Source organism: Serinus canaria, chromosome 8, assembly GCF_022539315.1.
Source record: "Serinus canaria isolate serCan28SL12 chromosome 8, serCan2020, whole genome shotgun sequence".
Classification (NCBI taxonomy): domain Eukaryota; kingdom Metazoa; phylum Chordata; class Aves; order Passeriformes; family Fringillidae; genus Serinus; species Serinus canaria.
In genome coordinates, this window is record NC_066322.1 from 8,662,561 (window position 1) to 8,689,204 (window position 26,644).

General features: G+C 48.0%; 1 protein-coding gene across 1 annotated transcript; it reads left to right on the plus strand.

Moving 5' to 3' along the window:
• Positions 1 to 1,356: 1,356 nt before the first annotated feature.
• On the plus strand, positions 1,357 to 22,043 carry DMBX1 (diencephalon/mesencephalon homeobox 1). The gene is given in 6 exon segments (XM_050977498.1): positions 1,357 to 1,454; positions 1,456 to 1,510; positions 15,150 to 15,315; positions 19,401 to 19,579; positions 20,762 to 21,116; positions 21,600 to 22,043. Coding segments are annotated over 6 exon segments (1,254 nt in total). The 3' UTR covers positions 22,001 to 22,043.
• Positions 22,044 to 26,644: the final 4,601 nt, after the last annotated feature.

Here is a 26,644-nt window from a genome sequence, read left to right on the forward strand (position 1 = left end):
ACTTGGAACCTTCTGGTGTCCCGAGACAGACCGAGCCCTTCTTTTTTTTTTTTTTTTCTTTTGGTCAGAATTTGTACAAAATATCAAGCTCAAATTAAAAGGTCCTCTCCCCCCCCCCCACCTTATTCTTTCTTGTTCCCTTAATTCCTGTCTAAACGGTTTTGCTCTGGGAGAAGAAATCTTTTCTATAGGAGGGAGAGAGGAAAAAAAAAACCTTCAAGAAGAGAAGGGTATTATTGTTTTAATCCTCTTACCCGCAGTCATTTTAAAACAGGGTGTTTTGGAGCCTGAAATGGCGTCTCGTCTCCCAATCCCATCCTAAATCCTCCTGGGCTGGGAGAGAATCTAAAGGCAAGGAACTGGCATCTATTAGCAATCTCTCTAAAGGCTTTAAACTGCTCTTTCTGCTGCGAAGGCATGGCAAAGCTGAAAAGCAAACACAACCACCGCTCCAGTTAGTGAGCTCTGCCAGATAACCAGCCCGGCCGCTGGACGGGAAGGTACCTGCGAAAATCCCGCAGACAGAGTAAAAAGGGAAAGAAAAGGAAATACGAGGAAAGGAAAAGCTGGTTTTCCACTTTTTACACACCGAAGGAAAGAAAGAAAGTATTTCAGGGGAAAAATATAAAATAAAAATCATCAGCGGGGAGATGCGTTAAGCTCTCGTTCCTTGCCCGTCGAAGCTCCGCGGGGTCCCCCCCTTGCCCGCTGTCCCTCCCTCTGCCTTCCCCGGCTCCCCTGGCCCGCCAGGGCCGCCCGTGTGCGCTCCTGGCTGGGCTTTCCCGGCCGGGCGGGCGGCGAATCCGTCGCCCAGCGCTCCTCTGAGCTCCTTCCACCGCTCCTATTTTATTTCTCCATGTTGTGACCGTGCCCGTTCCCCCAACATTTTAGAGGGTACTGGAGGGGTGCAGCAGACAAAGCTGGGACAGCGAGGCGGCCGGGAGGAGGGTGGGGGGCCGCGGCCGCTGTGTAATTAAAGTTGGGAGATTATCCCCCTCCAGCATCACCACCCAGGGGCCGTCGGGGGAGAGGGGAACTTCAGGGTCTGATCCAGCGCGGTGCTGAGCGGGGGGCGCGGGGAGAGGCACGGCTTGGCTTCCCTTCCCAGTGCCTGACGGACCCCATCACCCCCCCGGTCCTGGCTCTAGCCCTCCTCCCTCCACCGGCATCCCGTCCGCTTCCAGGGATTTAATTAGGCGTTTACACCTCGGCTTGGAGTAAATGACTAGTAAGAAGTGTTGGGGGGTGGGGGGTGTACCAGCAGCCCCGTTTTGATTGACAGGGTGGAGGACCATTGAAAATCTTGCTGGGTAGCTCCCGGGTCGCTATGAAGCTCCTTTTAAAAATCCTTCTCCAATGCTGACTCCCGGTAGATGGCAGCTCCGCCGGGCGCGCAGGCAGCGCGCAGGCAGCGCGGGCGGATGGAGTAGGGCGGGCCGGGGCGCAGCGCCGCGCTCCCACGCGGGTCCCCTCTCCCACGGCGGGCCGGGAGGCTGCCCCACCGCCCCAGGTAAGAACCCCCCTGCACCCCCGAGCAGCGCGGGTCCGAGTGGGCTGGGGATGCCGAGGGGGAGAGAAGAGGACTTTGGGGATTGTTTGCGAGGAGGGGGAATCTGTCCGTGGGGGAATACGCGGCCGGCGGAGGGACCGCTTGCAGGGATGCGCGCACCGCCGAGGAGAAAGCCGGTCGGGGCTCCAGCGCAAATTCTCTGTCCCTCTTTGTTTCTTTTTTCTTTTTTTTTTTTTCCTTCCTTGTTTATTTGAAGTATACCGCACTTTAAAAAAAAAAATGTCCAAACTACCGCGAAAGAAAAATACTGCAAACCCCCACTACCAGCTCGGGGCCTCGTTCCTATTGACTCCAAGTGTCAGCCCGCTGCGGTGCGGGTTTGGGCAGCTGGCGGGGATGCGAGGGTTGTAACCCGGCTCGGGGAACGGAGGGAGACGCGCATCCCTCCGTGAGCCGGGCTCCGCGGGAGGAGAGCGCAACTTTCCCCCTATTTACATAATGATGTTTTTGTAAACTGCGCAGCCTGGGGAGAGCTGCCGAGGGCAAAAACAACCTCGAGCGGGGCCGGGAGCCGGGGACGATGGAGATGGCCCCGCTCGGGGTGGCTCCGGGATTGGTTTTTCTGTCTGGTGCGGCTGGAAGTTGAGTGCGGAAGGGACGGCAAGATGCCGGCAGCGCTAGGAAGCCTCTCTAGGACAAATCGCACCCCCACATCACCCCGCTGCGAGGTTAGACGGCAGAACGGACGGGGAGCCCCCTGCAAAGAGCTGGCAGGCCGGTCTTTGCGGCCCCCCTCCACGCTCTCCCTCTTTAAAGGGTGTATAAATCCCGGACCTGCGCTGTCAGCCCTTCTTGATAAATTAAGGGCTTCGCAGTCGAAACCTATTTACACCTCCATTATAGGGCTAACCAAATGGGGATCCGCATGCATATTTTTACCGCAAGAGATCTCATACATCTCCGCCAGAGTCGCCCCTCGGGCCATGGGATAACAGATCGGGAAGGGGGGTGGGTTGTGCTCCGCCGCGGCCAGCACTTGAGCGGAAAAAAGTCCGTGTCCCCACTCGGTGCTGGCTGCCCGGGGCACCCGGGACCAGTTCCCCGTGAGGGGGCAAGGAGAAGGTGCGGGTGAGCTCCCGAAAGCCTTGCGGGGGACCGGACACACGGGCTGCTCTAGCCCAAAGCAAGGCCCTCGGGGAAGTTTCTCCTCCGATGGAAGTGGGGTTTGACTGCGACACTTGCCGTGCCTGTGCCTTTATCTGGGGAGAGAAGGGACAAGAAGAGCCCCATGCGGAGCCGTCCGGTCCCCGCGGTCCGTGGCTTTTCCCTACTGCGCTTTCCATTTATTTCCAGGCGGCGACCTCTGGCGCCTCGGGGGAAAAAAGGGGTCAGCGCATCTCGGGACAGGTCCTTGGTGTCCCCGAGGGTCGCCTCGGCGAGGCCGTCAGCAGACGGGAGGGAGGGGGCAGCATCCCCCGTTTCCCGGTGGGGTTCCCGCACCGAGCGCTGCCCGCTGCCTTTGGAAACGAAACGCGGCCGGAGCGAGGTGGTACCGCAGCCACAGACCCGGGGAGGGCTCGGCCCAACACCCCTGCCCCTGGCTGGAGGCTTTGCGGGGTTGTCCCGGCACCCTCTGCTCCAGCCGGCCGCTCTCCGCCTGCGTCCCGCATTCCGCCTCCGCCGGGGAAAAAGAAATGTCCCCGCTCCGCCTCATCCCGTCCCCTCCGGCGGCCCCCTCCAGTTCCACTTGGTTAGCTCAAGTTTTCCATGTAAATGACAGTAATAAATATCTAATCATGTCCCGCAGCTATCGGCGGCTCGCCGAGCAGCCGGCATTAATGAGACATCCAGGGGAAGTGGGGAAAAGGAGAGGGGGGGGGGGAAAATAAAGACGAAAGTTTTTCCGCTCTCCCTGAAATGGTTTCTGGAGGCGAGGCCCGGCCGAGGTGACGGGGGGCTCCGGATCGATCCCCATCCTGGGGTCGCGCTCAGGTTTCAAGCCGTCCCCTCTAATTAACCCCCTCCCCAAAATCCCAGCAGCTCCCCTCGAGGGAGGGGCGAGTCCGGTCGCATCCCCGGGCTGGGGGCTGCTGTCCCGAAAGCCCCGCGGAGATGCGTGCGCCCATCCCTGCCGTGATTCCCAAACAATTAACGGAGCTGCGATGAGCTCTGAATGCTGATGGTGGGCCGAGGGGGGAAGGCGCTGGGAAGGCTGCGGCTGAAATTAAACCATGAGAGTTGGATTTGTTGGCCTGACGCTAAACAAATGGACTGATTACCTTCTTTCCAAACGCATCAGTCATACTACATTAAGTAGCAGAGAGCTAATTATCCCAATTAGGAGGCTGATTTATAATTAATGGCTTGGACCAAGTGATAATTGGATGTTAATGGATAACAGTTTTGTCTGAAGTAGCCTCCCGCTTCCCCCAAGGCAGGGCTGGAGGGTTTGGGGTTTATTTACCCTCTCCCTCTCTCCCTCACCTCTGCACGGAACACAAAGCAAAAGAGTAGCGAAAACTACTCATAGCTGGGTCGGGTGAGACCCTCCTCAGGCCGGGGTAGCCGCTGGCCACTTCTCAGCCTGGGACTCAGCCAGGAGGGCTGCGGGGATGACCTTCAGCACCCACCTTCCCCAGCTTTTCAAGCAATTTCTGCTACTTTCTTTCCTCTCCTTCCTGAGTTTCCAAGCCGTGGACAGCTGACGCTTCTGGGAACCTCATCCACCTACAGGACGTGGGTCGTGTTCTTGATGAAGGGCAAAGGCAGAGCCCCACGGGGTGCCCTAGTGCAGACCAGGCTTTTCCTCTGCCCTGCCCGTCCTAGGGAGAGCAGGATGGGACTCACCCTGAGGATGAGAGGTTTTCCACCCCCCCTGGCCCGCAGAAAGTAAATCTGTGGTTTCTCACTGCTCTGTGTTTCTTTTTGAGCACATCTCAGAACTGGCTTGCTGGCTGTTTAGCTTATCCCTTCCAGGTTCACTTTTCACCCATGAGTAAGTTGGTGCAAGTCAATCCCACTTCCTTGTTTGCCCCAGCCAGAGAGACTTAGACCTACAACCCTTTGCCTTTTGGGTAGTGTTTCTAGGTTTAGTTTTTCCATTCTAACTAAGAACTGCAATGGTCACAAATTTCCTGAAAGGGTAAGAGTGGCTTCAACCCTGAGTTATCCAGTGACTGATGCGAGGTTGTATTAAATTGTGCCAACATAATCAGTGCAAAAATACACCCAAAATTGTACTGCCAGTGCACAGAAAGATTGTTTAGGTCACTTTCCAGGTTTTCCTGCTAATTTAGAGAGATCTTGATGTCTAAATGGGAGATTCTCCTCATGCTCACACGCTGAGAAGTGATCTTACTGCTGAATCAGAAGGCACAGCTCTGTTCACAGAGCTGGTGCAGATGCTGCTTTTCCTTAGTGCTGGTGTTGCTGCCTGCACCAAAGAAACAGAAGAGGAGCTTCCCACTTCCCACAAATGACAGAAGGGCAGGCTTGCCAGGCAAGTTTTGCACAATATAGTTGTAGAGGGAGTGACTGCAGTGGGTTTGGTTCCCAGTGTCTTTATCCTTTAAAAGAATATTTTCCTGAGAAAGAGGGAAATCAGATGAAAAGAAGCCAGAGTGAAGAGTTTAGTTTTCCTCTCTCATTTTCACAACCAGCCCTGATGAAAAAAGCTGCTGCAGAGAAGGTTCTGGACCAGCTCTTCTGATATATCTCCCTACTGGTTTCACTGGTTGCACTATGGGTAAAGTGTTCAGCTAGAAGTAGTCCACATTTTCTAGGATTCCAGTGGTTTTTCAGGGGCATGTCGAAATTCAGCTTGTCAAGTTAGAAATGCTTCTACTGAGGCACTGACAAATGTCAGCTGGGCTTAAACCCTTTCAAAAGGTTGAGTGCTGGTTTCCAGAGCTGGTGTCTGAACAGAATGTTTATAGCTACCTTACCTTTACTTCATTTGGAAAAATGCTGAAGAACAGGGGTTCAATAAATCCCAAATTTTCCAGTCCTATACAGCTACTAATAAACTGATCTACTTTTGGGGGAATTTCCATGAAAATGTGCTGGTGGAGAATTTGGAAATGTAGCCAAATAGTCAAGAATTAATTCATGGTGCACTGAGGTTAGCCAAACCCTGGGTTTTTCCTGTCAGTTTATTTCACTCTATGACTTATTGAAATTGATTTTTTTTTCCTTTTAACTTCATTAGGTTTTGGATCAGACTTCTTCTGTTTCCTAAAGCAGTTCTGGTGGAATTACAGCTCATGGGACGGAGAGTCTCTGAGGGAGGGCGGGGAGCAGGATGGACCAGCAGTTCTCCGAGGGGAGGGAAATAGATATTTACACCAGGAGTTGTGGGTAGCTGGCACAGCTCTCTTAGGACCAGCAGCAGCCTCTGTATGGCAGGAGCAAATACTGATTTGAGAAATGGTGGGAATCCACTAGGATCTTCCAAAGAAAGAGTCACAGTTGCTGGGGAAGATGAGCTGATGGATCTCGCCAGGGAGGAAATGTTCTTCCCGAGGGAGCTGTGGAAATCTGGTGCTTCCAGCCGTGCTGGGCTCCGGGCGGAGCGAGCAGGGAGCAGCTCTGGGAGCTCTTGGCGTGCGTTAGCCCGAGGTGGGTGAACGTGCCTCTGCGGAGGGACTTCAGTCCCCCCACAAAATCCAGCAGATGTTGAGCAGCTCTGCCTGCTTTACAGCACACGGCTCTTCAGAGCACAGATCACCTGCTGGTGGCCAAAGTACATTGCTTGCCTTGGCAGCCGCGCTGGATTCGGTGTCGGGATCCAAACGCTTACGGGAAAGGAAGCCTTGCATGTGCCCGTGGTGCTCCCCAGCCCCTGGCACTGCTGCCATTAGCTCCAGTTTGTGGCCCTGTCTTAAGGTGGCACAAATCTTTCCCCCACTCCAGCCCCTCCTTGTAAAAGCCACTGAGCTCAAGCATCTTTTTTAGTGGCAGGATGAAAACTGGTGTAACCACTTGAAGAAAAGAAAAACTTTCAATTTCTGGTTTATTCTTTTAAGGTATTAGAGGCCCTCCACAATTTCATGGCTTGTGCAGCTGCCTTTCAGTATTTTTTTATTTCCCCTTTTAGGCCAAGGTGGGATTGTCTGTCATTTTGCCTTATGGCTAATTTAAGTCTGAGCAGGAGCAGTTGCCATCCCCTGTTTTGTGACTGTTGTTTTGAGGGCTGCAAGAATTTTCTGCAGAGGCAGGGTCCAGCTGAACTTGTGGAAACATCCTGAGTTCAGCTCTCAGCTTCTGTTGCTTTTAAGTTTTGCTTGCTCTTTCCATCTCTCAAAATCACCTTCGAGCAGAATTGCACTTGGCATCATAACCTCACAACCCTCCATCTGATCAGCTAAAAGAGCACCTAGCAAAGTCCTGTTGTGCCAGCAGGGTTAAACTCCAGCAGTGTGGCAGAAATTCTGCATTTCACAGACATGCTGCTCCCCTCCTTGTGTGGGTACCAAATTCCATCAGCTTAACACCCAGAACATACAGCTTCAACTCTTTACATTCTACTTGATGAGTAGTAATGGTGGGGGGAGAAATCACCTTCCCTGTGTGCCTCATGCCAGTGCCTGCCCACGGAGCTCAGCATCTGGGCTGAGGTATTACCCAGGGCAAGCCCGCATTCCCTCCTGCCAGCCTGGCTGCCAGGCTGGCAGCACCTGGGAGCAGCAGGAGAGGAGCTGGGAATGTCTTAAACTGCCTCAGAAAATCTTTACAAAGCTTATCTGTGCATTTCTTGCAGGGTTTGATCTCCCTTGTTAGGGCTCAGGGTTAGATTGTCAGATCAGCGTTGTGGTGCTGTTTGTTGCAGCGTTGTGTTGTTGATTGTGGTGCTCAGGATAGACACAGGAAAGGTCACAGGCTTAAAAACATATTTTGACACAGAACTGTAGATCCTTGTCTTCTTAATGAGACTGTCATGGGTAAAATCCTCCAGGATATTGCTCCATCTTCCAGGGATGGGAGATTCCTGAACCAGAATTCCCAAGAGGCTGCCTTCCAAGACAGTCAGTTTGCACATGGGAACAATCTGCAATCAAGTATGCTGCAGGCAAAAGCAGTTTTGGGGGCAGAGAGCAAGCAAGGAGCCACCCTCATGCTTCCAGCAGCCCTGGGAAAGGGCAGAGTTTGGTTTGGAAAATTCCCTTTGCCAGTGTTAGGGAACACAAAATGATGCTTCTCAAGGAAGCCTATTTCACAGGAGAGAGGCGAAGGACTGAGCAGGTACTTTGTTGTTTTTCCTTTCATAACAACACCAAAGATAAACCCTTTAAGCTGTTCGTGAATTCAGTAGTTAGATTGCAGGGTGCTGTAGGCTTACTCCAAGTTCTGAATTCAGGGCAGAGCAGAGGCAGAGATGCTGTAAGGTCTGGAGAGGGGAGAGCAGGTGGGCAGCACAGGAACGTGCCAGCCTGGCTGCAGCGGGATGCGACCGCATTCCATATCCATGGATGTGCAGCCTGTAGCAGCAGCCTGGGCTGCAGGGCTCAGTTTCCACTCTGCTGTTAATGACAGGAAATCTTAATTGCATGATTTTCTGTTATTAGTGTTGTTGTTGACTGATCTGGAAGCAGAATGAGATGAAAAAACAAGAGTCAAAGCGATCTTGCCATCAAGAGCTTTTCTTTTTCCAGGAAAACGCTCCACTTCCATGTAATTTCCAAGACTTCCACTGAGGTTTGAGTGCTGCTCTGAAGGGAAGAAGGGAGGTTTGTCCTGGTTTGGTCTGCCAGCACTGCTTGTCTCGTGCAAATTATGACAAGCAAGGGATTTTGCACCCCAGTGATGTTTAGAGATGCCACTCCTGCCTCTACACTGCAAGCTGCTGCGCTCCAAGCCCTGAAACTTATCCCCCACTCAAAAGCTGAGCCTTTAGGGATGTCTTTATCTTATTTGCTTTATTTTGTACCTGGAAAGCTGCCCTCTGAGGAATGCCTCTGCAATCAGAGGCATTGGAAAGTCTTTTGCCAGGAAGTGTCTAATCAGTCACTTAATTCCGTTATCTTTTGGGTGAAAAACAATGATTTCACAAAAGTAATAAATAAAAACCACAGCAAATGATGCAGGTTACCCCTGTCAGACAAGCCCTGTTACCTCAGCTGCTCACAACCTGGTGTTGAGAATTGCTGGGGTCCTGCAACAAAACTTCCTTGTCTCAGCAGGGTGCTCTGAGGTTTGTTTTGCAAAAATTACGAGCCCTCTTGCATCCTGTTATGTTTCCACTGCAAATAGATGAGCATTACAAACACAGTTGCTGTGCTCATCATCAGCACAGCCTCAGTCAATTATTTGACAAGGTCTACCCAAAACTGGTGCTGCTGTCCCTAACTGGAAGTATTTCCAGATTTCAGCTGCTAGCAATCCTCCTAGTTTTAAGGAAAAAAAAAATCTCTTTATTTATACCAAGGTCACTAGGAATAGCTGAGTGCAAGCTGCAAGAATTGATGTAATTGGTCAGGTTTGGCTTTCGGTGCATTGTCACCTAGGTTTAACTAGATCCTGCTTGATTATGAGCTCTCTCTGCACTTAGAAATTAACTTTATTTAAATCTAGGAATATCCACAGGGGTAAAAATATGTCAGGAAGATTAGAAATGCAGAGTCCTGTGGGGAATTTTTTGGGAGCTGTTCTCAGTTCCTTATTTCAGTGACAAGGAACGTCTTTTGGAAGCCTGTTTTTATAGTGCATGCTGCTCTCAGACTTTGACATGTGAATGAGGAACTGTGATGTGTTACAGTATTTAAATTATCAATATTTCACCCACTACAAAGGTGAAATTGTTTCCTTAGATATTTGGTAATCTCACATGAAGAACAAAACTGATTTATAACATGTTGGTTATTATCTTATGTTATTTTGGGCCTTTATATATCTAAAAGATTTAGGGATATAAAAAAAAAAAGGACTGAAGAAAACCTCTTGCTAAGTTCATTTATTCATAGCTCCCCAGGTATGTAACTCATTTAATACTAAATACATATAAATCCAATGTCTGTCTATAGAGTGAGCCTGTTTTCCTAGAACATGAGTTACACAGAGTCAAAGATTTGTTATTTATCTTTCTGATTTGAAGTGTTTCTGAATAAGGAATTAAAGCATAAAATCATAACCCAGAACAGCTCCGGGGGAAGTGAGGGGGAATATTCTGCTGTGATTCTATTTTCAGTGAGGTTTTTTGCCAGTGGTAATAGGGGGGAAAGGATATTGCAGCACAAACTATTTGCTGTTTTTCCCTGTTAGTAATGAGCAGTGGGTTCCTGTGCTTTGCATAAACACCAGCAGTGATTTGTAGCACCTTTGCAGATGTTTAAGCTGAGGACCACAGCTTTCCTTTTACCTAACAGGGCTATTCCTATTTTTTTCTGTCACCTGAAGAACCCTGAACAGCAATCAAGTGCACCAGACTTCTGTTTCATGCTTGATTATTTATGTTTTAACTGATCTTTTCCTTGTGCTCAAGCTGTGCCTTGCATCAGGGCACAGACCCGAGGCTGTGCCACGCTCTTCCAAACTTTAAATGCATTGGTGGTGAATCTCTCCATAAGCAATGAACTACACTGTTGAAATTCCCTTCTGAAGGTGACTTCCCAAAGTCCAGATTTTATCTCTTCTCTTCTCTTCTCTTCTCTTCTCTTCTCTTCTCTTCTCTTCTCTTCTCTTCTCTTCTCTTCTCTTCTCTTTTTTTTTTTTTGGTACAGCTTATTTCCCACATAAAGAAAGCCTCACACACCTTCTCTGCCATCGCCAACCCATTTTGGGGACAGCTTTGATGAAGGGATGAAGAAACACCCCATGGTGCCCACCAGTCAGAAGCAGACTGGCATCCTCTTCTTGCAGCCTCTAGGATCCATTCAGTATTTCCAGCTCATGGCTTTTATTACCTCATTCTTTATGATGGCACCTGAGTGTCTTGTGTAGATCAGTGAGTTTAGTCTCAGTATTTCTTTGAATTTGGGATGATTCACTATTTGGAGGGAAAGGAGATAATGGTCCAAAGCCCCTGCAAAGCTGCATGTCCTGCATCCAGCCTCATTTCACTTGACAGAGTTTGCTTGAGAAGGGCAGATGTCTTGTTAGTGATTTTGGTTTGGTGATTTGTTGGTTTGTTTTTTTTCCTGATAGAAGGGAAAATATGGATGTTTTCTTGCCAGGGACTGTTCAGAAAACTTCAACCTCATTTTTGAAATTGTTCTCAGACCTGCCTGAATTCCACCTATACAGAAGCCACTAGGAACGGGTTTTCAGCTGATGAGGAAATGCATGGGTCTCTCTTCACACCTTCTCTCAGGAGAGAATTACATGCAGAATTATACAAAATTAGCTGCCAGCTAAATAGGGAAGCTTAAAGCCTTGTACAAAGCTGAGAATATTAAAACTCAGGGTCAGATCTCCCCTGTATGCCACGCTGTTACAGGGTGCACCATAGATTGCACCACTCTTGTGCTGTATGGCTTCAGGGGAACCTGAGGTTTTCAAGGCCAGTGCTGGGAAGGGATGGAGGGGAGCTGGCTGGCTGGAGCAGTGCAGCTCTGCCCTGGCATGACAGGGTTCCTGTTTCTGGCTGCTAAATCTGCAGATTCTTTTGCATCAGATTGAAGAGCAGCAGCTGAATACGGAGTGGTTGGGTCCCTGGATGGGATGGGCAGAGCCCTGCAATGCCTGGCCTCAAAGCAATGCAGGAATGGAGAAAGCTGGATTTCTCATAGCAGCAGTTACAGCTAGGGGAAACCCCATGTGCTGTCTGTGAGGCTGGATCCTGGCAGGACACGGCTCCTGAGGTATGAGAAGTCTGCAGGCTTGGGAAGAAAGGTAGGCACAGCATCCAAGAGCCTTCCATAGCAAAAACATAAGTGAGAGGTGCAAGCCATAGGAGGGATTTTGACCCTGGGGTAGCAATGCCAGGATTGTACAGACAGGAGGAGGGGAAGCCCCGTCAGGGTCTGGTGCAGGGCGTGTGAGCAGACCTCACAGCCAGTGCTGAGCAATGTGGAGAGCCTGGAGAGGGAAGGATTGTGATGCTGGGGGTGGGAGAGTCTCTGCTGCTGCCTTGAGGAGCCGTGCAGGGAGAGAGCACCAGCCCAGGCGATGCCAGCCCGGGCACTGCCCGCAGCATCCACCCCCTGTGCTGAGCAAAGGCTGCAGCATCAGCCCACAGGCTCCCAGCAGGGGCATTTTTCTATCACTATTGTTCTCCTGCACCTTTCCTCAGCTTCCCTCTCCTTTCTTCACTGCTCCTAACTCTTCATTGATCTCTGATGCACAAAATCAGGATGAGGAATCCCCTTTCTTTCAGGATGGACCCTGTAACCCTCCCAGCTTATCCACAGCTGCTCAGGCCCATACCCTTCAAGAAAGCAGGAGTTCAAACTTTGCTCTCATCCTGCTCCTGGCTGTGGCTGTTCCTGAGGCCCTCCAGCCACGCAGAGACATAAAAGATGCATTTGCAGATTTTGAAAATTAAAACCATCTATACAGCCAGTGGGAAGGGATCAGCTTATTTGGTTGCTTAATGAAATATAAAGATTATTTTAACCAGTGTAAGCACTATTCGACAGCTTGTGAAACACAGCAGTGGCTTGATGAATGGCTTTCTCCATTAAAAAAAATTGCTGCATGATGTCTTTTAAATATTTAATTTATTGGGGTTGGAGTGAGCTCGGAGCTGACAGTTAAACAGGAGCTATTTGTGGTCTCAGTTAACTTTGCTTACCCGGCTGAACCGTCTCGCTCAGTAAGTTCTCTCATTTTTTATACAGAATCTGGGATGATACATTTGCTGCACAAGTGAGTAGAAGTTCTGCCCGTTGTCTGCACTGCAGTGTAGCAGGCAGTTATCACCAAAGCTGTGATGGGCACTGACTCTCATCCTGAGCCCACCCCTATAAGGTCCTTCTCTTTTTTCTTTTTTTTTTTTTTTAATGCTCTTTCTTCTAGGCCAATAATGTACACATAAAATCACCTTTTAACAATCAAAACCACCGAAATATTCCTGGAGCAAGTGTTTCAGTGGAAACACTGGGCTCCAGACACAACACCACTGGCAGTGTCCTTGGAAGACTGTATGGTATGGGAAAATTCCCCTCCTCTCCCTCTTCTCTTTTCCTTTAATGTGCCAGCTTGCTGCACAGCCGATGACATGCAAGGGGGATTAGAAAAGAAAAACAGGCGTTTCTGTGAGTTGGGAGTCAAAGACACTTGGCCTCCCACGTATCTCCTGGCAAGGCTGAGCCCCGGTGTGGATTCTCCAGCCTCTATTAAGGACAGAGGTCTGGAAGCAGCCCAGGGCAGTTAATAGGTTCTGTGTCCTCAAATGGTTTTCACGAGACATGCAGGAACTTAATAAGCTTTGAGACCTCTACCCCGCTGGCCAAAGCTGGTGCAACCAGCCAGCTGGTTCACAAGTGAGGTGGTGAGAGGGGAGGAGGCAGAGTGAAACTGCAAATGTCTGGTTTGCTGCCTGTGTTGGCCAGAAAAGCCAGTCCTGCCCTTGTCTGTGACAGCGAGGCAGTGAACAACTGTATTGGGTGGTATGATGCTCTTGGGAAATGAACCACACCAAGGATGGGGTGAGGCTGCACCACAGGTCAGTCTTTCCCAGGTGATGGGAGATGTCCTCTGTGGCCATGTCACTGGGACATGTCCCTTAACACGTGCCACTAGCAGAAAAATTTGCAGTCCCTGAAAGCAACATCACAGCTGTAATTTTGCTGTGAAACCCATTGAGAGGAAAATAGATAAGAATGCCAAAAATCTCTTAGTGTGTGAAGTCCATCACCTTCATCAGAGAACCAGCAAACAATTTTGTCATTGCTTAAATCTTCCCTAAGCTCCATTGGAGCAGAGCTATGGCGTGCTTGTGAGCTTTGGGAAATTTCCATTTTCACATTGTATCTTAGAAGAATGGGGAGGCAGTCCAGAGTGGGTGAGCAGGTAGACACAAAGCAGATGAAGCTGGCATCAGGGTGTGTGTCAGATCTTTGTGGTGTCACCACACCTGGACCTGTCACCCTCCACTGTCACTCAGTGCTGAAATGATGCATGAAGTGAAACGAGGGACTTGGGAAAACAGGAGCGAAGCAGAGTGCTAAATTCCAGAATTACAGGTTTATAATTTCTGCAGCCTCTTTGAGAAGACAATCCCAAAACCAGAACTCACATTCATGAGGGTCATCCCTGGGCTGGCAGAGTGTTTGACCAAACTCAGCTGCATGTTTCCCTCCCCTGTTCCTGGGCACCAGGAGATGCTTGTGAGGGTGAAGCCACGAGATGCCCCAGACCCTGCTGTCCTAAATTAATCTGCTTTTTAAGGAACTCCCACTTGGTCTCTGGCTGTTACACAAGGTCACTTCATGCTTGTACTTCTCACATCAAGGTGGAAAGAACAGGAATTAGAGCAGGATGGGCAGTGGCACCAACTCATTTCCATCTCCGCCTCTTCACCATGAGTCTGTCCCTCCACGGTATAAATAATTTATGGGCAAATACGAAGGTCTTTTTGCAGAACAGAAAATACAGCCAATAATTGTTCTTCCAAATTCTCACTGTTCAGTGCATCACATTCCTCCTAAAACCATGGGCATTTCTCCTGAAATCATCACCTCCCTCCAGTGTTTAAATTGTTTTCAAAGAGGCTGCCTGAAAAGACGTCTGCTTTTCTTAAGTTAGTCCGGCTGACCCTCTTTCCCTGGGCATTTGTTCATTGCACTGACTTTCCAGATGGTGACTTGCTGATGTAAACGGTGGTTTAAAAAATTTATTTTGCAGCTAATGTTTCACAACTTCCTTTCTGATGTCTTACAAACTGCAGAAACGACATCCTGGAGGCCCTCAGTCATTTACAACAGGGATGAATGAAGCATTGCTTGGCTTTTGAGATCAATATTAGCTCAGTTTTACAGATGGTCTGTAAGGAAAAAGAGCTTGAAGTTTCACGCAGAGCCCACACTAGAAAAAAAAAAGCCATTAGTTTTCTGAAATAATTTCCCTGCTATTGAGCTATGAAATGTCAGTATTTATTGCAAAACTTATTCCCTCTTTAGCCATAACATTTTTGGTGCTATTATGGTGCAGATTTATTTTCTTTTTCACCACATGCTCCTTTCCCACCCCCCACCACCGTGTCATTTGTGTTTTCTTAAGAAGACCTGTTAGAAAAATGAATAATGAATGGAAACAAATTATAAATGAGTGAGTTCAGATGAGAAACATTATTTGACATTCCAGCACTGGGATTACAAATAGTCCACTGCAGGCAATGATAGGGGCAAAATCCCAGCTAGCCCTGGGATAGAGCTAGGACAATGCAGTAAAAGTCGCTGTAATATGATAAACTGTACTGTGGTATGCAAACAAATTAATTTCCCATATTTTGATCAACATGAGTGAGATATAGTCAAATTCTGGGCTTGAAGTTTGGAAGCTGGACTTGTGTTGATGGTGCTTCAGGTGTACAGAAGATGTTTCCATTCCTGTCCCAGAACCTGTTGGAGTTAAGATGTCAGACACGAGCCTCGCATGCAGCACTTCAGTCCTGAGCTCAGCATTTCCAAAGCTCTGCTGAGACACCAGGCAGCTGGAACAGCAGGTCCCTAAGCCCCTGTCTTCCCTGGGTGTTGTTTTGCAGGTTGATGTCACCATGCAGCACTATGGAGTGAACGGCTACTCGCTGCACGCCATGAACTCGCTGAGCGCCATGTACAACCTGCACCAGCAGGCAGCCCAGCAGGCCCAGCACGCCCCCGACTACCGACCCTCCGTGCACGCCCTCACCCTGGCTGAGAGACTGGCTGGTAAGAACAACCCATGGCAAGTGCCCTTGCCTGGCTCTAAAAACCTCACCCCCCCCAAAAAACACCCCAAAAAAACCCGCAAAAAAAAAAATCGACAAAAAAAGCCGCACGCGCAAAGAAACCAAAAATCCCAGCACAAAAATAATCCTTGTTGTTTGTGTTGAGTGGGACTCTTCTGGAGTGCGAGAGAGCCAAGGGGCGTGGTGTGCTCCTTGGTGCTGTCCTTGTGGCCAGGCTCTCAGGTGACACCTGCCCTCCAGTGTGTGCTGGCACCTTGCTTCAGACTGGCCTCAGACAGCTGGGAAGCTCAGGGGAGAGATGGGATGGGCCACTATATGGGATTGAAAACAGAGAATTAAAAAAACCCTGAAATGTCTTTTTTAACAAGCAAAGAAACTGCAAAGAATTTCCCTTTCTTGCTAGTAAATAAGGGCAGAGTGAATGTGATCACAAAGTAAATTGGATTCCCCAGCTCAGGCACCCAGGTCTTGCATTCTCTGACAGCCACCTCCTGCCATCCCAGGCCATAGCTTGTTTCTCCACTTTGTCTCTTCTTGCAACTATTTTCCACTTCTTTCCTAAGAACCCCTTTTTCTCTCTGGGAAATGATCTTCATTTGAATCTTATTTGGGTTTCACCTTGACCTATTTCTCTCTGGGAATCCTGGCCCTTGCCTTGGGTGACACTCTCCTGCAGATCCTGCTGCCTTCCATAAAACAGCATTTTAGCTCCAATTGAGTCAGATGTGACTTTACCCAGGCAGTGTCATTTACACAGCACCATTGATGGTGGGGCAGCAGGACAGGAGCTGCTGCTCCAGAGCATCTGAGCTGATTTTCTGTGTTCAGCCATGGCTGTAACAGCACTGCAGTGATGCTCTCATTAATAGCAAGTGCAAAGCCAGGCATTATTTTATGATTTGGTAGAGGTAATTGTTCAAAAATAATGGATGGAGACCTGGGAATATTTGGTGTGGTAGGGCACATATATCTGCTCTAAATTTGAGCCTGACACAAAACATCCAGACCTGGCTGAGGTTGTCAAAGGCTCCTGCAGTGCAAGTGATCAACAGCTGCAACGTCACTGTTTTGCTCTGGACTTGGATGTAGTGATGTAAAGCAGACCTGACAACCAGGATGTGGAAGCTAAAGCAAAAAAAAATTTGTGATTCTAGAAACTTCCCCAGAATGGAATTATCTTCCCTGACTGCCTAAAAATGTGTACCTGTTCTAGGACAGCTTTCTAGTTTTCTGATATTAAAGTTAAAAAAAAAAATTGTAGAGGGATTCCTTCCAGTCTAGAGCCCAGACAGCTTTGGTGGGCTAAATTTCATAAATAAGAGCTTAAGCCAAAATAAGGATGCAGAAGTTTCAGGAAGGTCTTCCTAGGTGGGCAGTCCACAAAAGCATGATAAAGGTCTTGGACTCTTTGGATCAGTGAGCCACAGCTGGCTGTCAGATCTTTCGTGCCAGCAATGTTCCCTTAGCCAGCTGCTATTTGTGACCTTCTTAGCATGGTTCCAAGTGGCCTGTGGGATCTTTGGGGTGGCACATGGCACTGCAGGAGCCACTGTCCTCTCCAGTAAACCACCAGACTGGAATCAAAGAGACCTGGACTCTTCTCCTGGCTCTGCTGCTGGGCTGCAGAGTGATGGGGAGAGCACTGTCCTTGTCCTGGTCATCCATCCCCTTGTTCCCTGCCCCTTTTCACTATGCAGGTTTTAGAAGGGAGCAGATGGCCCTGAACTCTGCAATGTACCTTGCAGACCCTGGGTCTCAAGGTGCCCCTTTTCCAACTGCAAGGATCTCTTGAAAGATGTTTGTGATCTCTATCTTTTAGAGTAGAGCATGGAGGACTTAATGTCTTAGGTCCTAACTAGGCTAAAGCAGAGAGAGATAAAAAAAGAATAAAAAACCTATTCTCATATTCTTGACCAGCAGATCCAATTGGTTTCCTGACCTCTTATCTTTAAAATTAATAACCCACCTGGAGGACTTTCCAGATTAAATCCCACAGTCCCCTTGTCTGCTTATCATTGGCAGTGTAGGCATTATATACCTACGAGCTGTTTCCTCTGCAGTTGCCTCACATTCTGTTACTTCTGAATATCTTTCAGTGCAGGTTATAGATCTCATTTGCCTTCCAGGGACAGTCAGAATAAAGCAGCACAAAAGCAAATGACCTTAAGTCAGAAAACAGAGGTTTCTGGTGGTAACTGCAAAGCCTCACCTGCAATTTATATTCTCCTTCTTGCACAAAGCCTGAAAACATAGTTAAAACATTAAAATAATTGCTGGTTGCCTCTCGCTGGAGTGGCCAAACTTAATGTATGAGCTGCTGCCTCTGGGGAGCTGGTAGGTCTAACCTCTACTCTAGAAATTTGGGAATACTCCAGCCTGCAGGTAGGGTGTTTAGGTAGGGTGTTTAACCAGTGCCCTTTCTCCTGTTTTTGTGTACCTGAAACACAAATGTTGGCTTTTAAAAACGCTTTGGGGCAGCGTCAGTTTCATTTCTTGTGCTGGAAATATCCCTTCTCCTCGCTGGCTGTTCTGTGAGCTGTGCCTGGATGCACAAGGATGGTCCCTCTGCCTCCACAGGGGCAGCTTTGTCACCAGCATTTGAACTCCCCAAGGAGCTGTGATTCCTCAAACACAAAATTCTCTTGTATGCAACCAGCACTATATTGTCAAAGACCTTTAGCCTGATCACATCTCTGCCAGGTTGCCAAAACCACGCAGCTCTGGCAATCCCCCAGAAGGGCGCTGCGAGTCCTGACCTAGAATGGAACAGCTGGAAGTTTTGGAAGAGGAATGTTTGAGCAGTGCAAAGCTGATTTGCCACGCTCGTTAGCCAGTGGGTCTGAGGCCTGGCTGTGTGGTGCTGGGGGACAGCAGGTTTTTGTTTGTTGTCTGGATTCATGTCACGACGCTCGTGACAAAAGCGCAAACAAACAGCGGCCAGAGCCTTCATCGGGCTCCGTGTGCTGATAGTGCCAGCTTTTCTCTCTGTTCTGTTGTTTTCTCGTGTGCTCATTCCTCCCTTCTACTGGAAGTCACATTCTTAACTGAATTAAAAATGATACCAGACACTGCTCTTTCTGCATTTCCTCTATGAGAGCAAACCTCTTGCCAGAATGTTTCATTCCAGGGCTGTAGCACAGCATGTCCCAACTTGCATAATAAAGGGTGGGTTTTTTTCATTTTCAAGTAACTTATTTTCATTGATTTAAGATCTTTCTACTCCCACTAACTGTTGTGCAATAATAACCCCTCTGGTAAAATAATAAGCCCTTTACTGTTGGCCTCAGATTTTCCCCAGTCTGAATTTCTTCTCTGCCCTCAATTTTCCAAGCTTGGTTGCAAAGTCAGACCTTGTGAGGAGGTGCTCTGCGGAGAAGAGCTCAGCACATGAGCTCTGGGCTTGCAACCAGTGGGGCTGGACGTGGCCTTGGCTGGTGTTTCCACCCCAGATGCTGGAGAGTGTCCGTGCTCACTAAAGGATGTGCTTTGGAGCAAAATGCACAAAAGCACATGAGATTAAATGCTCTCTGAACTGCAGCCCAGAACAGCTCTCCAATATCATGCCTTGAAGACTGCAGTGAGCTAAGCAAAGACATTAAAGAAGTACAAGAGTGAATGCCCCCACATCATTTTCAGCTGTGTTTCTTAATGGAAGGTGTTTATGCCATGGTAGGGTCTGGGCATTTGCATGTCCTGCCCCACTGATGTTGGAGCAGGCTGAGTTATTTCAGCCAAATTCAGCACTGGAATCTCAACAGCTTTCACAGCTGTCACAGAAAGAGGTTCTCTCTCCAGAACAGGCTTTTAGAATCATAGAATGGTTTGGGCTGGAAGTGATCTCAAAGGTCATCTAGCTTTAACCCCTCTGCTATGGCTTTATCTCTTTGGACACCTCTGTTAACCAGTAAAATCCATATGTACGTGTTTTACTGGCTCTAAGGCAATGGAAAAAACATTCCATAGTTTTGTCTGATGTGAGCAAGTGCTTTATTCGACTGTCAGCGTACAAATTCCAATAATTAAATTGGCCACTTTCCTTGTCTTCCAACGGCTGTACATTTCAAGACATCATTTTGGAGGCACGTTATGGATCCCAGCACCGCAAACAGAGGCGGAGTCGCACGGCCTTCACTGCCCAGCAGCTGGAGGCCCTGGAGAAGACCTTCCAGAAGACTCACTACCCAGATGTGGTGATGAGAGAGCGGCTGGCCATGTGCACCAACCTGCCTGAAGCCAGAGTCCAGGTACTGATCCTCTGGGGGTTTGCCAGTGGGGATGTTTAAAAGAACACAGCCGGGCTCCCAGAGAGCTGACTGCTCCCTTGACCTTCCAGGATTCTTGCAGTGGAAGCAAAGATTTTGGGGCAGTAAAGTTGTCAAAGGCAGGGGCAGGGAGGATAAAATTATACAAAGTCACACATCTGCTTAAGAAACTTCTAATCCAGGCGCACATTTTTTAAATTTAGGATTGTCTGAAGTGTACACTGGTTTTCATTTGTTCTTTCACATTTCTTTGGGGGAAATTTTAGAAACAGCAACAGAAGTCTACTTATTTATTTATTTGTGAGGCTTTTCTGGCTTTCTCAAAAAAGTAGAGACCCAAGTAATTCCAGCTGCTCTTTTCCACCAGTGTCAATATTTGTAACATCTCAGGCCAAGATTTGGGTTTGCTTTTTTGTTTTTGTTTGCTTTTTAGTTTCAATTAGTGAAATGTGCTAGTTCATAACCTGCTTGTGAAGCAGTTCTTGTCTTTTAAATGGTAAATATTCTTCACTGCGAAGAGAAAAAGTTGTGGAAAAAAATCAGTTATTTTATATAAGTGTCAAGGCATTTTGATCTAAAAAATGGTTTGTCACCTTATCTAACCAGGCAAACAACAAACAAGATTTGCTAATATATTTCTTCAAATACATCTCTACTGATTTAGGTTAAAAAAATAATGGATTCTCTCCTCCTTTCCTAAATGCGGTTCCCAGACAACAGCCTATGCCTGTAATGACTCATTTTGAGTGTTGCCATCGTAGTTTTGATACACTTATAACCAAATGATTTTAGAAACTTAACAGACTGTAAGCCAGTGTAATGTCATCAGACACTACAGCTGCAAGAGATTCTTTTTGGATGAGCTGCCTAACCAATTCAGGGGAAAAAAAACTAAAAAAACCCAAAACACACCAGCAGCGGAGCCTGTTAAAAAATCAATATAGAGGCTGGATGTTTTTTAGTTTTTTTGAAATGTTATTTGTAGATTCAGTAAAAACAGTCAAGCTCTAAGGTCCAGCAAAGTGGAATGACCTTTGGGCACAGTGGGCTTGCAGCCCCTCCTTACCTGGGGTTCCCGTGAAGCTCTGAGGCTGAGTGATGCTGAATTTGGCCCTAAGCAGGACTCTCACTGGTTTTTCTCCCTTGCTCTTTGTGGCACGGAAGGTTTGGTTCAAGAACCGGAGAGCCAAATTCCGGAAGAAGCAGCGCAGCCTGCAGAAAGAGCAGCTGCAGAAGCAGAAGGACTGTGAGGGGAGCCACAGCGAGGGAAAGATGGAGCCCCCTGTGCTGGAGACCCAGGCTCCCACCCTGGACACTGAGAAGGTCCAGAGCCTCCCCAGCGAGGTGGGCACTGACCTCAACCTGACCCTGTCGGAGCAGTCTGCCAGCGAGTCGGCACCCGAGGACCAGACCGACAGGGAGGAGGAGTTCAAGAGCACCTTGGATGAGGCCAAAGTGGACAAGAGCCCTGGTGTGGACAGCAAGGCTTTGAACTGCAAGAGAGCGAGCCCAAAAGCAGGTGAGGGGCAGCATCTTGGTGGGGCTTGGTGTCAGGACCTGGCAAGCTGGGTTAGTGTCAGGACCTGGTCAGGACCCCTTTCCAAGGGGGATGATGGTGGTTGGGTATGGTCCCACATTCCCTGTGGAGTGGGTGCTCATGGATAGGCTGCCCAGGCTTGTCCTCTCGTCCTCAGCACGGAACTGGCCCCACAGGGGGCAGGATGTCCTTTGCAGCTGGAGCACTGAAAAAGCAAGGACCTTCTGCTGCACTTAGATCTTGGGGAGAGCAGTGCCCAGCAGCAGCAGAGCTTTCTACACTCTGAGGCGCCAGGTATGGGAAGGGGACGCATTCAGCTCTTGTGAGCTGTCACACCCTCTCTCATTTGCCCTCCGGTGCAAGAGACAAGCCCGTGCTGCTGCCCAAACCTTTCTGGGGTGTGAATGATCACCTGCTTATCCAGCCTCTAGGAATAACCCCCATCCCCTCTGTCTCCTGCTGCAGAGTCCCCAATCGGCGCGACTGTGACGCCTTCGTCCAGCAGTGGCCTGGCTCAGACTCACTCCTACTCCTCCTCGCCCCTGAGCCTCTTCCGCCTGCAGGAGCAGTTCCGCCAGCACATGGCAGCCACCAACAACCTGGTCCATTACTCCTCCTTTGAAATGGGGACGCCGTCTGCCATGCCCTACTTGGGCATGAACGTCAACATGGCCCCGCTGAGCTCCCTGCACTGTCAGTCCTATTACCAGTCGCTGTCCCACGCTCAGCAGGTCTGGTCCTCCCCCATCCTGCAGGCCTCCAGCTCCCTGCCGAGCCTGAACAGTAAAACCACCAGCATCGAGAACCTGAGGCTCAGGGCGAAGCAGCACGCGGCATCCCTGGGGCTGGACACCCTCCCCAACTGACTGCCCGCCAGAAGGTGCTCCAGAGCTTGGCACCACACCTGGCACTCCTCGGATCCCCACGCTCCCCCACCTCTTCCTGGAGTGAGGAGCTCCCTTGGAGGGAAAACTTGGCGTTTATTAACGTCCTGTTAGCACCACGGTTGCGTCAGACATTGCTACTGGCCTGGTCTTCACTAAGTATTTAATGAGGAAGGGGGAGAGGATCTGTGTTTAGACAGATGAACTGTCCTCTGGACTGCCAGGAGTTCAGCCTGTAACGTTCAGGAGGAGCCCCCTCTCCTCATCCCCTCGATAAGGTGCCAACTGTGTTTTATTCACCTTTTGTTTTGTTGCTGTTGTTACGTTCTTTGGGGGAAGAAAGAGTCCTGCTCTGTCTTGTATATAGTTTATAATGTTGGCAGCACCCATCATCTGTGTGTTACTGTCAGTGTTACAGAACTGTGACCTCTTTTGCTTTTATTCCCCTTTCCTTTTCAATTTTAGTAGCTAGTATCAGAGTTACAAATCAGGCATCACCTTGACCTCAGCTGGTAGCTGGTTGCTCTTCTTGGGTCAGCATCCTAAAGGTGTTCATGAGGAAGAGACATGATCGTGCACTTCACCACTCCACTGCTCCCTTCTCTACTAAAGCTAATTTTTTAACAACTGGGAAATGATCTGAAGGTGAATTTCCTGTTTAAGCACTTCCTATAAGGCAAGCATTTTTCTTTTTCTTTTTAATAGCACTTGCTCAAAGAGGACAAAATATTGGCCAAATGCTGCTGGCTGGGAGAAAATGAAGGCCAAATTTGCAGATTATTTTTGATCTATATTGTTTCCTCTTTGATCTTCAGAGAAGTGTAAACTTTATTTACAAGTTACAGGGTTTTCTTTTTGGAGAGCATTTTGGTCTTACTTTGATAATAGATAGTATTAAACATTTCATATGGATTCTTGGTGTGTTCACACACCATGAACTTTATAGTTCTTTGACAGAAAACTTGATTAATGCAAGCTGTGTCCGGGAAATATCTCTGATCACCAAATTCTGTTCTCAAGCCCTCAGTCCAGAAAGTGGTTATCAAGTGAAAATGTAGCAAGTGAAAAATGCTGAACTGCTGGAGGCAAAGCAGGTGTAAGCAGGGGCTTTGTACTCTCTTGGGAACTGAGGGGGGATAGATGAACTTGCCAAAAATGCAGGGTTTGCAAGTAACCAAAATTCACCAGCTTCAGAATTATTGCACTGAACAGTTTCAGTCTCATTTCATTGGAATGACCCACCATTCACCCTTGGGTGGTTTTCCTTGTTGAGAAGGAATGTTTCTGCCAATTTAAATCATTTTTTTTCCTTTTTTTTTTTTTTTTTTTTTTTGCCTAACCAAATCCAAATAAACATTTTGGACTCACTGCTATTCCTCTGAGCATTGAGGAGGGATGATATTCAGATTTCATCTCTGATACTGCCTAGGATCAAAAAATCCAGAGTGACTCTGTGGCAGGTGGCATGGTTGTATCCCAAGAGTGTCGACTGGGTGTGTCACTGACCACCTGGGCAGATCTGTGCTGTCTCTGTGCAAATAATCAGGATTTATTTAAGCTGAAGTGTAGACCCATAGCCACCCAATTGTGGCCTTTCTCACTCCCACCTTACTTCATATCAGGGGTCAAATTACCTATTTAAAATTGGAGGGAAATAGTGGTTTCAGCTACATTATTACTTCTTGAAAAAGCACCTAACTCCCACAAATAGAGATGGAAGAACAGCTGTTTGATGGGAAATAATGCTTTATCTCTCATAAAGTTGTAGCAGGAGCAGACCTCTGGAGGGGGCAGCTCATCAGCTGCACCAGCTTCCAAGGAAAATGGAGTGTCTTCCATAAATACTTCTGTTGTGCCAAACACTTCAGTTTGGGGCTTTTCTCTCATGCTTTAGTTTTCCTGTGTCAAATCAGCCACCGTGACCAGCAGAATTCTCCACTTCGCCAAAACCAAATGTATTTGTAGGAAGCAGATTTTTGGCTGCCGCTTTCAAAGGAGTCTGAGTAAATTAAAACCACCAAAGCACATTTACTCTGTCCAAAAAGAAAGTCCCAGCTTTCATTTTTTGCTGTCTGTCACCCAAACCAGGGACACCCAAACAAAGCTTTAATTTTCCCCCTCCTTCCCCAAAAGGCTTTATTTACCTATATTTTTTTCTGTGACCTCTGCACCACTCTAGCCTGTGGAGCTGCTTTGCCAGAGCAGGGCAAACACAAATTTAATGAACACCCCTTCTGATGCTGTTCCTTGGTGCCAGTGAACAAGTGAGGTAATTGGATGGGAGATCAGATCTGCACTTGAGCTTTTTTTGATTAATGAAAGATGCCCATGAAGCTGCAGCTGGTGTCAGTGGGTGTGTCAGGCAGAGGGCACAGGGTTGCAGTCGCTCTTGCAGCATCCCAGGTAACACAGGCATCTCTTCTCTGCCCTTGGGGCTGGAAAGGGAGGCACCAGCTCCCACCAGGGCACACACAGCCTTACCATGGCTCACAATGGATACCACAGCATCTGCCTCAGGAAGGTCAGAACACCTGGATTTATGGCCTGCTCCTGCCAGGCGAGGACAGAGAGCACAGGAGATAAGCTTGATCCAGCACTAGATTTGCCATGATCCTCTGGAGGGAGAAAAGACCTTCCCCACTGAGCCAAGGAGGGAAACTCTTCCCTGTGCCTTGGTGCAAAAATTCATTTTAACATTCACAGCCTTCACACATCTCAAATGACCTGGGAGCCTGACCCATTTTATCCCTGGGTTCTGCTGATTTCCTTCCTCACAGAGCCCTGGAGAGGCTACCTGGACCTTCCCCAGTTCAGCATCTCTCACCCCATTAAAAACCAGCACTGGGGTGAGGCTCAGGAAGCAAACTGGGAGAGGATGCACTCGGATCTCCATCAGTCCCCAGGGGTATTTGTTCAGCACCCTCCTCATCTGCCCCTGCAAGGAGCAGCAGCTGACTGAGGTGCAGCTGGTCCTGGACCAGGGCATGTGAATCATTCCCACCTGGAGATTATTTCTCCCATTAGGGTGAAAATAGCTAAAACTTAAAAATAAACAGAAAAAAATAGGAGATTTCCTTGAATACAGATGAGCCCCTGAAGTATTTTATGCCAAGTTTGGGGTTTACCTTCTTACACTCAACCTTAAACATCCATGAGGGGAGTGAGCTGACCTGAAAAGCCAAAATTGATTTGGAAATGCAAAAATGCAAGAATCTAGGCTCACAGCTTGGAAAAGTACAATAATTAATTATCTGTCAAAACTGAATCATTCCTGCATATTGTTGTAAGGTCTCTGAGCTCTTGGGCTATTTCTGACCAAAAGAAAATTATGAAAAAACATAGGGAGAAACTCCCCCAGCAATATAATCCTGTGTATGTATTGGGAAGGCTGAAAGGACTGATTCTGCATCATTCCTCTTTGAACTTAGCAAAGCTGGATGTTTCTCCAGGTGGGAAGAACCCCTGAAAATGTCCTGATTTGGGATGTGAGCTCTGCTTGTCCCCTTTCCTTCCACCAGCCCCAGCTATGTAGGAAAATGAAGTCACTGATGAGTCTCAGAATCAAAACAGATTGAGGTTCCCCTCCTCACTTCCAGACAGAGATCTGACACTTCTTAACAAACATTTTAGTTGGATATAGCATAGCTTCTTCCATCACAGGCATAAAATGCTTGGAGTGTAACACAGAGGTCCTGCAACTGAACTGTTAATGGGGGAGAAAAAGAGTTCTCCATCCCCTCTGGGTGCTGTGCCAACCTGGAGCAGGGCAGGGCATTCCTGGGACAGCTCCACCCACGGGGAGGTGAAGTGTGAAAAGAGGAGCAATGTTTTGTTTTCTGTGGGGCAGATGACCAAGTTGATTTTTTAATGTATGAAAGGAATGCCAGACAAATGCACAGGGTGGCACATAGGCCAGGAAAAGAATTTCCCAAATCCTTAAAAAACAGTGGTGGAAAATCTGGAAAAAGTCTCCCTAGCTCCTATTTGGAAACAGGTTATAGACCTGGAGATTCCCTCTGCCAATCCTTTGCCCTTCCTATGGCTTTGTTTGCTTTGCCTCTCCTTGGTGAACCAGCTACAGCTCCAAACCCTCCTTAGTGAATTTATAAAGGTTTTATACATGGTTCTTGCAGGACCAAATCCCAGGAGAAAATCAGTCACAATATTGAGGGCAAAAGTTTGCAGTTAAATGTCTTCTACACTGCAAGAGAAGTCTAATAATTGTTGATTTAAAAAAAAAAAAAAAAGAAATGCCAAATGAGAAAGTATCCAGTAATGATGCTGGGAGGCTGAAAGGAAACATCCTTTTTTGCCTTTTTGTTGCCATTTTCATTTTTTTGGCTAAGAAGGGGAAATATCATTGATGGTGAATATGGGAATAAAGGGAGACCCTTTTTTCCCTGTATTTCCTCCAAGAAAAATCATCATTTGCTGTGTAAGAAACACAAAAACTGCTGCCAAATATGAAAATAACCATCAGCAAGCAGATCCCTCCACATCTCCTTTCTCATTTAGCTGTTTCACCAGGTGAAGAAGTTTAATGAATCTAGGTATGTGTTTCCATTGCAGCCAGCCAGAGAGATGCTCGTTTTTGCTGAAGAAAAACCGGAGTGGAAGGACACAGAT